General features: G+C 46.5%; 1 protein-coding gene across 4 annotated transcripts in view; it reads right to left on the reverse strand.

Annotated features, from left to right (window-relative positions):
• Positions 1 to 11,095, reverse strand: part of BAALC (BAALC binder of MAP3K1 and KLF4) — a 94,755-nt gene extending 83,660 nt beyond the window's left edge. The window contains exons 1-2 of one of the 4 annotated variants that reach the window (XM_039853607.1): positions 10,763 to 11,095; positions 8,717 to 9,001 (exon numbers count right to left, since the gene is read on the reverse strand). In XM_039853607.1, the coding sequence (XP_039709541.1) occupies positions 8,985 to 9,001; positions 10,763 to 10,922 (177 nt within the window). In that variant the 5' untranslated portion in view covers positions 10,923 to 11,095 and the 3' untranslated portion in view covers positions 8,717 to 8,984. Of the gene's footprint in view, positions 1 to 8,716; positions 9,002 to 10,762 lie in introns of those variants that run through there. The other 3 variants (XR_005650853.1, XM_039853605.1, XM_039853606.1) reach the window with 3 other exon arrangements.
• Positions 11,096 to 11,981: the final 886 nt, after the last annotated feature.

Genomic DNA, 11,981 nt, shown 5'->3' on the forward strand with positions numbered 1-11,981 from the left:
GCAGCAGGGACCAGGTCATGCAGGCAGGGAAAGGGGCTGGCATTCTATTCTATGCATAACAGAATGGAAAGCTACCAGAAGGTGTTAAACAAGAGTGACAGGACCTGATATATGCTTTTAAAAGCTTGTTCTCTCTATGACATGATGAATGACTTATCAAAGTCAAGAACGGAAGCAGACTAATCCAGAGGTTTAAGTAAAACATGACAGTGGCTGGGGCTCAGGTAGGGCCAGTGGAGATGCAGAGGACACTTTCATTCTAAAGGAACTGCCTGTGATGTCCTCACCTGTGGTCACAAGGGCACTTAGAATCCAAACAGGCAGATCTGAAGGGAGGATAGTAAAAGTTGTCTTAAAAATGCTCAAGTGACAAGAAGGACGTACAATGATAAGGTCATTAAAGAGAAAGATGGGTGGATTCATAGCAAGTCTTTCGGTTTCTTAGTATCCAGAAGGAAAGAACAGGACAGTGTTGGGAGCCATTACCTGGGGACTATCACAGCGCGTTAATAAGGAATTCACAGAGTTGCCGAGAGGTGGTAAGAACATTGAGGTCCTAGACCCTGGATAGCTATTGGGTGCAATCACCTATGTCGCGTCTTACTCCAGCAAGGCCGGGCAGCTCAGAAAGGAGCAGAGGGGAAGGGTGACCCCGGGTCTGTGGTTGACATGATGAGCCCAGTGTAGGACTGAGGAGATGAGGGGATCCCGTGTGCTGGGATGGGCAGCACTGGAACAGGACACCCTTCACACTAGTGAGACATGAATTCTTCAATTCCCATTCTACATTATGGAAACTGATTCCCATTCTACAGTATGGAAACTGAAACCCAGAAAAGCTAAGAAACTTGCTCAAGATCACACAGCTGGTAAATGTCTGTTGTTAAAGTTTAATTCCTTAAACACTAAACTATACTATCTCCAAGCAAAATAACAAAGAAGATGATGCTGAAAACAGCAGAGAAACGTCCAGAGACTAGAGATCATGATGCCTATGAGACGCTGGCTCACTGGAGGGGAGGAAGTGTATCACGTTGTAAACAGCCCAAATCTGGCTGGGAGGTCCTGTGGGCGTGGCTATACCGAAGGGTGGTATAGTGGCTTGAGGAGAAAGAAGGTCAAGAGACTCTGGGCTGGACTTCTGGCTGAAGGGCGTCTGGCTAGCAGCCGCTGACTCGGCCTTGCCCTACTCACCACTATAATGCCTACAAAGACAGAAGAAGACCAAGCCACTCATCACCCCAGACAACCCAACCCCCAAATCTGAGAGAAACTGGCACCACTCGAAAACCAGATGGAGCTAAATTAAGAAAAATCTACCCAGGTTTCTGGCTTTGCTTCATGACATAGAAGCCACGTGGCAAGATGTAGGCAGACACTTTGTACCTATCCCATATGACACAGAGACCCAGAGCTGGAAGCATATGGGGCTGTACCAACCAGAAAACTAGGCAGCCAACCGACTTGCACACACTCACGCACGCGTGCGTGTGCACACACACACTCATACCACACACACACTTATATACACCCAATACCCCCCCACACACACACACACCAGCACACCCACAAAGGCCACATTTCTACATACACAAAGCAACAGTAAATTCTAGAAAACCTCTGGGTAGAATATAAAACAGTATGATCAACCTGAGCCAATTGTGGAGGGTGGAGACTGGTAAGAGAGGGCACAGGAGAATTTCAGCACAGTGGAAGTCACAGGTTGCATTTACCTGGTATGTAACTCACTTGAAATCAACTAACACGTGCTCAGTATTGAAAACAAAAAAAGGGAGAAAAACCCCTTCACTTATCCATGGCCTTTACCGCTGCTCTTCCTCTATTCAAACTGATGCAGGACAGGGCAAATTCCCCAAGCTGGGGGAACTCAAGCCCTGCACAGAGAGAGAAAAGGATTCTTGGCTGAGCACGAGAAAGAATTCGAATGTCTGCCAAAGTCAGAGTCAAAGGAAAGTTTATAAGAGAAGAGGTAACGCTCCATAGAGTGTGGTACCCTCTTAGAGGCAGAGAGTGAGAGGAACCAAGAGAAACTCAGAGGGACAGAGAAAATAGAGACGGGGACAGTGAGAGACAATACAGGCACTGAGTGTTGGGGAATTCAGTTTATATATCATTCTTTAGTTTCTGTGAATTATAGTTTAAAGACTTTGTTTACTCATTTCCTTTGGTATACATACAGTGAGGAAGGGGAAGAGCAGGTAAGAACATGTGGCTTGAAAGGCCTGCTAGTAATTCCCCACCTCTGATCAATAGGTTCCCCGGGATTTTAGCCACAGGGAATAAATGATTTTATTCTGTGTTCCCTTCATGGCGTGGGGAAATGGGTTGTTAGCAATCCCAGCAGAAATGTTCCTTCGCTCTGCAGCTTTCCTCTTGGTCTGGCTGCAGGGCCGATCGGCATATTGCAGTCTCCGAATATAGCTTGGTTTAACATTTTAGTTCTCTTGTCTCCTCCCTACATTAAAACTGGACTCCAGCTCCCACTACCTCCAGATATTTTTCTAAACACAAAGAGAATCAAAAAAGTTTTCTTTCTTTGCTTTTGAGCTTCCAAGCAATTTAAGAAATTCTCCCGTACTCCTCTAACTTTAAACACGACTCCCATAGAAGATGCACCATGCACCCTACACACCTCGACATAGGACCTGAAGGATGGAACCTAAATGCTGACAAAAGCATTTGTTTCCTTCTATGTACTTCTCTATACTTCTAAATTTTCTATGAGGAATATGCATTGCATTTGAAACCAGAAAAAAGTGTTATTCTGCCCACAGACTTTCACCGGTAATGAGCCCATCAGGTGACTGGAAGGCAGGTGATGTTGTGAGCTGCCCCTGTAGCCATTCAGGCTTTCAGCACCAGGCTCTCGGCACTAGGAGGGGCAGCGTTAGCCGCGGGAATGCAAGTGTCCTCAGCCTTGTGTCCTCAGCCTCGTCAATGCTGGCAGGAGGCCCCATTCCCAGTGGTTCATATTGTCAAGAAAGCCAAAGGCAGACGCGGGGGAGGAGGACACTAAATTTGTATTTAGCGATTGGTGAAATGGACACTGCCCTGGATTTAGAAATGAGAGACCTGAATGCTGATCCAGGCTCTTCTACCTCCTAGCTGGGTGACCTCGCTCTATTTCTTAATCTCACTGAACTTTACTCATCTGCTAAATGGTGGTAATTGTGGCTTATGAGGTCATTTTAGAGAGTTATGTAAACTAATGTCCAAAAAAAAAAAATTCTCACATATAGTAGATGCTCAATAAATGCTATTTGAATTTAAATGAGGAAATAGACCCAATCTCATTATTTTGAAATGTTCACAGTGTTTGTGCTCATAAACACATTCGTAATTTTCCAGGGCTGCTGATACTAAGAACTGCAAACACGGGGTACTTGACAACAGAAATTTACTGTCTCTCAGATCTGGAGGCTAAAAGTCCAAGATCAAGGTGTTGGCACGGTTGGTTCCCTCTGGGGGCTGAGGGAGAATCTGTTCCATGCCTCTCTCCTGGCTTCTGGTGGTTTGCTGGCAATCTTAAGCCTTCCTTGGCTTGTAGAAGTATCAACCTGATCTCTGCGTTCATCTTCACATGGTGTTCTCCCTGTGCATGTCTGTGTCCAAATTTTCCCTTTTTATAAGAATACCAGTCATAGTGGATTAGGGCCCACCCTAGTGACCTCGTTTCAACTTGAGTGTCTCTATAAAGACCCCATCTCCAAATAAAGTCATATTCCAATGTACTGTGGGAGTGGGGGGTAGTTTGGACTTCAATGTATCAATTTGAGAGGAGGGCACAGTTCAGCCCATAACCACATTCTAAAAGAGCTTTATCTCTGGAGAGATAGAGGTGATTGGGTTGAAGAGGAATTTTCATTCAAAAGGTTAATCAGCTCTCTGTTCTGCTTCTGAAAATATGCTTGCTGCATGGGCTGTACTCAAAATTGACTAAAGACTCACCTTCCCTTTTATTTGATCTGTCTAAGCAACAAATGCAATGTTGTACGCCCCCAGCAACTTCCAAGCTTTGTAACACTTTGTAACTGCCAGTAACCCATAGCAACTCTCGCCCTTTGGCACTATAACTACCTGCAATCATAGCAACTCTCCCCGCTGCTTTGTAAAGGTCTGAGGACAAATTAACCAATCAGCCTGTGCCAAAAAGGGTCTATATAAGGAATGTACCAACTGAGCTCCGGGCTCAGATCTTCAGAGCGCTAGCTTCTCTGGCACGGCTGGCGTAATAAACCTGAGTTCTCTAACTCTCTGAGTGCTGCTTGTTTCCTTGCCAGTCTAATTTTGGATCTTTTCTGCAACAGAGTGAGGGAGAGGGACTGGGAGGAGAGCATATCAGGAAGTGAAAGCTGCTAGTAGCTAAACTGAAAAGGGCTAGATGACAATGTAGCTCAGGGTATATCATCCAGTCTCCTCTACAGATGGAAGCAAAGGTGGCACTCAGACCCGCCAGAGAAGCTCTGTGGGAATCCTGGCTGGGATAGGATTTTGCAACAGAAGCTAAATGGTCTTCTGAGAGTGGCTAGAGGCCATGACTTTACATGGAATAGCTCCTGGATGAAAGCCCAGGCACCGTCGGCCAGAGACAACAGGTTCGGACACCCAACTTCACTAAAGGACAGGATGGCCTTCTCAGGAGGAAGGTGCTGTGGGCCACAGGTGCACAGAACCCAAGGCGAAGGCAGGACCTCCAAGGGTCCAAGCCTGAGGGATTGCTGAGTGCAGGATGAGCCAGGAAGAGACTCATTGCCAACTGAGAGAGACTACCTTCCTCCCACTGAGGCTCCAGCTTGGAGCATTAAATTCACCTCAGTTAGAATCAGAATAGATTTACCTAGTGTCCAACGAAGACACAATTCAGTGGACTGATGTCTAAGACAAAATCACCTAAGACAAGACTCTGGAAAGAGAGCATAAGACACACACACAAAACTTCATTTGCATAGCTAAGTCATTCATCTACTTCTTCATTTATACAGTCATTCAAAAAATGTGTGGCGAATACCAGACATGCAAGTATCAGTTGTGCAGAGAGTTCAAGGACTATTGAGCCAGAGGCAAGCACAAGACTCAGCAACACAATGTGACCAGTGCTATATCACTGATACTTGCTGGACAAAGTGTCCGAAGAGCCTGTGGCAGGATGAGAGCCTTGTCTTCCCAGGAGACAAGGACCATGGAAACAGGAGACTTTCTAAACCTTTACAAACTGCCTAGGTTTGTTACCACCTGTTTTCAGTAGTGATTTTTACAAAACAACCCTTATAACAAAGAGGCTTGTGTTTGGCAAAGGGGGCTGTAGAGAAATGCAGATGTTTTTTACCATGCAAACAATCAGGTAGACAAGAACTCAAAAAGGAGGGAGATGGAACTTTCGAGGAAAGAAAACATCATCTCTGGGGACTACAGGAAGAAGAAATAGACACATGGAAGTTGTAGGGGATGTATTCATTCAGGAGAGGTCACTTGAGGTCCTACTATAGCTGGCACAGCAATGGGCATTCGGATACAATGGTGAGCAAAAAGACCCCTTACCTAGATAGCAGAGCTTGTCCTCCTTGAAGGGCAGGACTTTTTCAGTAATTATTTAAAAATGTAACAAGTTTTACTTAAAAATATAACAATATAAAAATATAACACACACACTAGCTCCTCCTCACGCAGAACGAACTGCTCAGGCCCCTGCTCTCCTCCGGCACCCTTCCCCCATGCTGCCCCCCAATGTCCGCCTTTATGTGTCTCCACTACACTATTAACTTTTTGAGGTCAAGGAACGTATCTTCTTCATCTTTGTGCCAAATTCATAGTGAATGAACAAAAGAGCAAATAAATGTATTTTATCTTTAGCCTCCAACATAGGGAAATAAAGACCTAGAATATTGTCTTCATGACTCTATCAAAATGAATCGAGGTCAGCAAGTTTACATATTAAACTGAAACAAACAAAATTAATTTTAATGAGAATAAATACAAAAATCTCAAATTTAGGTTACTGAAATCAATAGTAAAAATGCAGGTTTCACAGGGGGAAAATTCATTCAAGAAACATTTATTGAGTGTCACTTCAGTCACTGTTCCAGGTGCTGGGTATAAAGTAGTAAAAACACAGACAATCTCCCTAAATTTGACTAAAAAGAAAGATCTAAGGGTTTTAACAAATCACAAGTTTAATGTGAGTCATAAGTTAATATGGTGACAATAACAGGAAAACAAACAAACCCTAATCTGATTTTTCCTGCACCAGGAGAGGTTCAGTGCCCACATCATGTATATCTCATGTTGCCTTATGCTGCTCAGTTGACATTAGTAGCTTGGAGCTAACCATGGGTCCCCTTGTATCAACAGGACTTTGACAAACCAAACAGTATGTTTGGAAGAGTATGGTTAAGCCCATAGACATAGAGGTCTGAGAAATGACAGAAAGCATTGCATGTGTTTGGCCTGGAGGACCAATGATAAGAAGAGATGCAACGGCAATCTTGAAATACTGAAAGAGTTGTCTATGCAGACTGGATCCCCAGGGCCTGGAGTTTACCAGGTAGAAATTACAAGGCAGCGGGAAGAATTTATCACAAGGGGAACTGCTCCACAAGGCTGTGGGAGGGCTGCTTCCCTAGGGAGGAGATGTCCCATCCTCAGCGATGCTGCAGAAAAAAACTGTGCTGTCCTAGACCAGACTAGGCTATCAAGAGATCAGACTAGACTCTGAGTCCCATCAACTGTAAAATCAAGAATTCCATACTTAATCTCCCATTAATCAGGAAGGCAGTATTTAGGAGAGTAGGCTTTGGATGTCCTGGACTGGGACAAGTTACTGCACAGTCTCAGCTCTCCCTTGCAAAAAGAGGTTAGTAATAGTTCCTAGCTCATCCTGGCTGTGAGGATTGAACGAGGTGACTTACATACAGTGCCACTGAGACAGCGCCTGGCCATTGGTAAGTAATCAATACATGTTAGCTAAAGGTGATATTAAGTGCTCGTCATTTAATTTGACATAGTTCCATTTATTTAGGTAAATCACTTTGCCATGAGTCTCTAATTGTGCAATCTTCCAGGTGGAATTTACTAAAGCAATTATTATAGCAATTTAAAACTGTAAAGTAGAAGCACTTCAGAGAAATTTCATTCTCTAGAGAAATTAGAAAAAAAATAACAGTACAAAAGGGGATGTTCGAGGATGTAATTGATAGGAACTGCGATCAAATCAAAGTGAAGCTAGGAAGCTATTAATGTATGGGATGGCTGAAGTAGGCTGGGCGCAGTGACCTCAGTCTCCATTTCTCTTCGGGAGACCCCCATCAGAGAAGAAAAGTAAAAATCAATCCAGCGAACTGATTTTATGAGGACTAAATCATGCCAGATCAATTTAATTTCCTCCTGTAACAGAGAGACAGGCTTTGATGACAAAGGAAAGCGTTGGATATCAGATACGGTTAAGTCTTTACTTCCAGCCTAGGTAATATCCAAATCTAAAAACTTAATTGAATTCTGCTTGCTAGTGGAAATGATCTCCAAAAATGAGAACCAGAGAATCAGAATCACTTTCTGAGTAGGGAGGAGGCAAGAAGCTCTTTCCTTTGTGGGACCGGCAGGTAAACATGCCCCCATTCCACCCACACTTACTGAAGGTGTGACATGCCCTCCATCAGGTGACATGCCCTCCATCTAGATGGAACTAAGCGAAACTGAAGTGAAGTTTACAAGCAGATATACTTAAGTAGGGTTTTTTGGTAGACATGGGTATGGCATTGCGGGGGCACTCCAGAATAAACGGAACCTTTGAGCTAGGCTTGGTATTTCAGTGGAGGAGGGTAAAATGGAGGAGACTATTTAAAAAGAAGCTGTGGGATCATAAGTGCACTTGGGAGAATCTGGGTTAAACAGATACCTGTGGGAAAACTTCAATAGCGAGAACTTCCGGGAAGAGAAAAGAGAGAGGGAATCGAACAGACGACAGGTACGAAGGGTAAGCTTAGATAGAGTCCTGATTTCTACAGAAAACCTTCAAACATCCCAGCCAGGGCTCACATGTGCTCTCCACAATGCTAGCACAGAAGACACAGAGATAATGAGCCCACTCCCTGTCCTCAGAGCTTCTGAGGATGAGGTGGCCAGAAGCAAAGAAGCTTTGATTTGACACTAAAGGAGAGTGACCAGGGGCCCAGAAAGGAGCCTTGAAGACAAAGGGAACTGAGAGTAAGAGCTACGAAGTGGTTGCGAGAATGTCCAGACCAGGCAATTTAACTGAGTCCCATCTTCCTTGAATAAGTGACCTCGGAGACCCTCTCTAGCTCTAGAATTCTAGTAATAAAGGCATTTTTTTTGTGGTTTTACAATCTGGACTCACCTGAATCCAGCCTTTCCTTTTGTCCCGCAACAGAAAAGGTTGATGGAAACAGGAAAAAATGGCATTCCAGCTTCTTGTCATAACCCAGTCACTGTGAGCCAGAAGGTGCCCCCCCAGAAGCCTGGGACTGAGTTCATGGGTGGAGGACTGGCAGGGATGGGTGAGACAGGGAGGGTAGGAAGGAAGAAAAGAATAAAGAACCCTGGCTAATTTCCCAGGGTGGCTGAAACCCAGGAGATTTGTACTTTTCTCAAATGATCACTATGACTAAAGATGTCCAGTTCTCAGTCTACAAAATCCTTAAGAACGAAGCCACTTTTCTAAAGGCCCTAGGGAATGCTACTACACCCCCAGCAAAGCCTTGATTCCATCTTGATTTTCAGAAATGTCCCTCTCTCCTGAGGCTGATGGAAATTTCTAAGGAATTGAAATGATCTTGCCCATCTAAGAGTCTTGCCAATTTTAGGCTGCTGTCCTAGGACTGAAGCTGAGCCTTTCCTGTGAGCGTTGCAGGTCTTCGGGACTACTTGCCTGGCAGGGCTGTCCCACGTTTGGCAGGGCATAACAAGTGAGCAAGCCTGTCCCAGGTCCCACCTGTTGCAGAAGCCAGCTCTCACAATGCATGACGGGCTATGACTCAGGATGGCAGAGAAATAAGGGAATAAGCATTGGAAATGAATAAAATGTACATATTTAGCCATACCGTAATAACTCTCTAATACCCATAAATATGTACGCACATACACACATGCACACACGCACACCATATATTCCCAGTCACCAAGGCAACCATTTCCTGATGCTATACTTTGTTCTTTTTCACTCTAGATCTTTTTAACCTTATTTTCTTGGAGTGCAGCTCTGGCCTTTGACTGCTGAGAACTACCACACCTCCCTCAGAAAGGCTGTTACGTCTAACACCAAGTCCCTTTTGAAGGCTCAAGTTTTATCCTCATTCTGACATTGAATTTGGCCAACACATCATTTGAAAGCATCGGCAACATAAAATATCCATTGTTTGTTACTGTGTATCAGAAAAATTAGAGACAAATGTAGTGTTATGCCTTGCACAGTTTTCACTGACAGTTCTAGCTTTTAAAAAGGAGGAAATCACAAAGTTCATGTGAAAAAAGAGCCAGCTTTGGTCCTAAACAACAGAGAAACCAATTCTCAAGATTAAGGTGACAGCTCTTATTTAGGAGGTATGGATTTAGAATTATTAATCTCTTAAAAGTAGTTCATTTTTCTTTCCTCCTCCTTATACTATACATTATACTTCAAATTAATCTCATTTTCTATTTTAGATTTCATTATTCAAAAGTGCCAACAACATAAATGGGTCAGGAAATGGATAAACATTTTAACCCAAATACTGGTCTGGCTTTTGACAATATCCATGTAATACGTAGTTGGATTTTAACATCACCAATAGATTTATGATTAATGTCTGTGTGTGATCAGTCTGTGGCTACAGTTAGTCTATTTTCATCTCTACCCTACAATTATGAGTGTCTGCTAAATAAAATAATAATAATAATAATAATAATAATAATAATAACAACTGATTTCGTGACTGGACCAGGAAGTTCTTTGCATATCCTTCTATCAGATTCCTGCTAGAGCAGGAGTGACCTAGGTGAGAGTATTTAATTTTTATAGTCTTAATCCGCTTTTATGCCTTGCCTCATATAAAGCATTGAGGCACCAAGGGGTAGGGAGGGAAGTCCTTCACTATGAAACAGCTTGAAAAGTAAGCTTAAGTACAGAACCAGGGATGAGGCCGGCCGGCGTTTAATAGCCCTGAACCAGGGTTCTGGTTTTCGGAGCTAGAGGGGCGACACCTGCCTGGCAGAGAGAAAAAGCAAAACAACCAGGAAGACTCCACCCAGACAATGTGGGTCAGGCGACGCGTCCAGGAAGAGAGGGGCTAGGTTGCCAGTGGATGCAGAAATGACACGGCTAGGAGCAGGAGGCCTGACGGGGCATATAAACCAAAGCGGGTCAGAGGCGAACCCGGGCAGGCCAGGGGCGTGGGTGGGCTGGACAGGTGTGCGTGTCAGGTGGCTGCCTTCCATTCGACCCCAGCCAATGAGCTGGTCCTGGCCCTTGCTAGGCAAAGTACTCCGTTTCCCAGGCGCGCGCGCGGCAAGGGTAGGGGGTGGGTGGGGTGGGGTAGCTCGCCTCCGCTGAGAGTCCGATTCGATCCCTGGGCCTGGGTCTGTCAGTCAGCATCAGGCAGCTCCAGTCTGTCTGTCTCCCTCCTTCCCTCTCCACACCCCAAATTCTCCGGAGGACAGCGCTGCCCCTGGCGACCCCTCTTCCCCCTCCTGCTTCCCTCCTGTGACCCGGCCTCCCGGAGCCTGGGGGTCCGCAGGAGCGGGGCTCGCTCACCCGCGTGCAGGCCGACAGCCTCGGGGCCGCTGTCGGGCGTGGTGTTGCTGGGCGGCGCGTCGGAGTCGGTGTAGGTGAGCCAGGTGGACTCGGTCTCCCGGGTCCAGCTCTCGTAGTAGCGGGGCTCGATGGCATCGGCCCGGCTCCCGCCGCAGCCCATCCTCCCGCACCGCGGGCACGCCCGGCGGCCGCTCGGCTCCCGGCTCCGGCGGCGGCTCAGCCCCCGCGGCGCAGCCCCGGCAGGCGAGGCGGTGGCGGTGGCATCGCGTCCCCAAGCCGGTCCACGCAGCAGCCAGGCGCCCAGCTCCCGCCGCGCCCTCTCCCCGCGCGCCCCTCCTCCCGCGTCCAAGGCCCTCCCCTGCCCCACCTCTTCTTCCCCACCTCCCCTCGCCCAGGCAGCCCACCCCTGCGCCCCACGTCCTCTCTCCTCCGCGGTCTCCCTGCGTGCGCCCCAGCCGGCGGGGGCGCAGGAGCGGAGGGGCGGGGTGGGGATGGGGGTGTCCAACGACGGGTTTGGCCCCGCGGGCGGGGTTACAGCTCCCTGGCTCAGCGCATCCATCCATCCACCTCCACCTCTCATTCATCCACTCATCCATCCATCCTAACTTCTATCCTCCCTACTTTCCTCTCTTCCTCCCTCTCTCTCCCTCCCTTCCCTTCCCCTTCCCCTTCCCCTTCCTCCTTCGTTCTATTCATCCTTCCTGGGGAGAACTGAAGCGCTTAGGAAGGAACCTCAAGCTTCCTGGCCACTTGTTTAATAGCAATGGAGCTGGAGAAAACCCCAGAAAACTGGAGAGAAAGTATTGCCACTAAGAATTAATGAGCAGTCAGCCCCCAGTGGCTGTTTTAGCTGGTTTGAGGAGTAGGAAGTGGAACCTATAATTACTGAGAATTGGAGTAGACTCTTACTAATACCCTTTCCAGTTCTGCCACTTGGTGATCCGAACTTTGTCCTCAAGAAAGCAAAAGAGGACCAGGAACCATGGGACATCTGGACACCCTCTCTGGATGGGGCCGGGAGGCATGGCTGGCTTCCCTCCAAACCCACCGGACAGCCTTGACACTCTGAGGGCCCACCACCTTTCACTCCCTGGTGCACACTCAGCTCAGACTTAGATGGGCAGATGAATTTACCTGTCCCAAAGAAGCCAGAACACGTGGTCAAAGGAGGAAACTGCTCTTACAGAAAGGGCTAAGAAAGAGTTGAAAGAATAAATCC

This window comes from Pteropus medius, unplaced genomic scaffold (assembly GCF_902729225.1).
Source record: "Pteropus medius unplaced genomic scaffold, Ma_sr-lr_union100, whole genome shotgun sequence".
Classification (NCBI taxonomy): Eukaryota; Metazoa; Chordata; class Mammalia; order Chiroptera; family Pteropodidae; genus Pteropus; species Pteropus medius.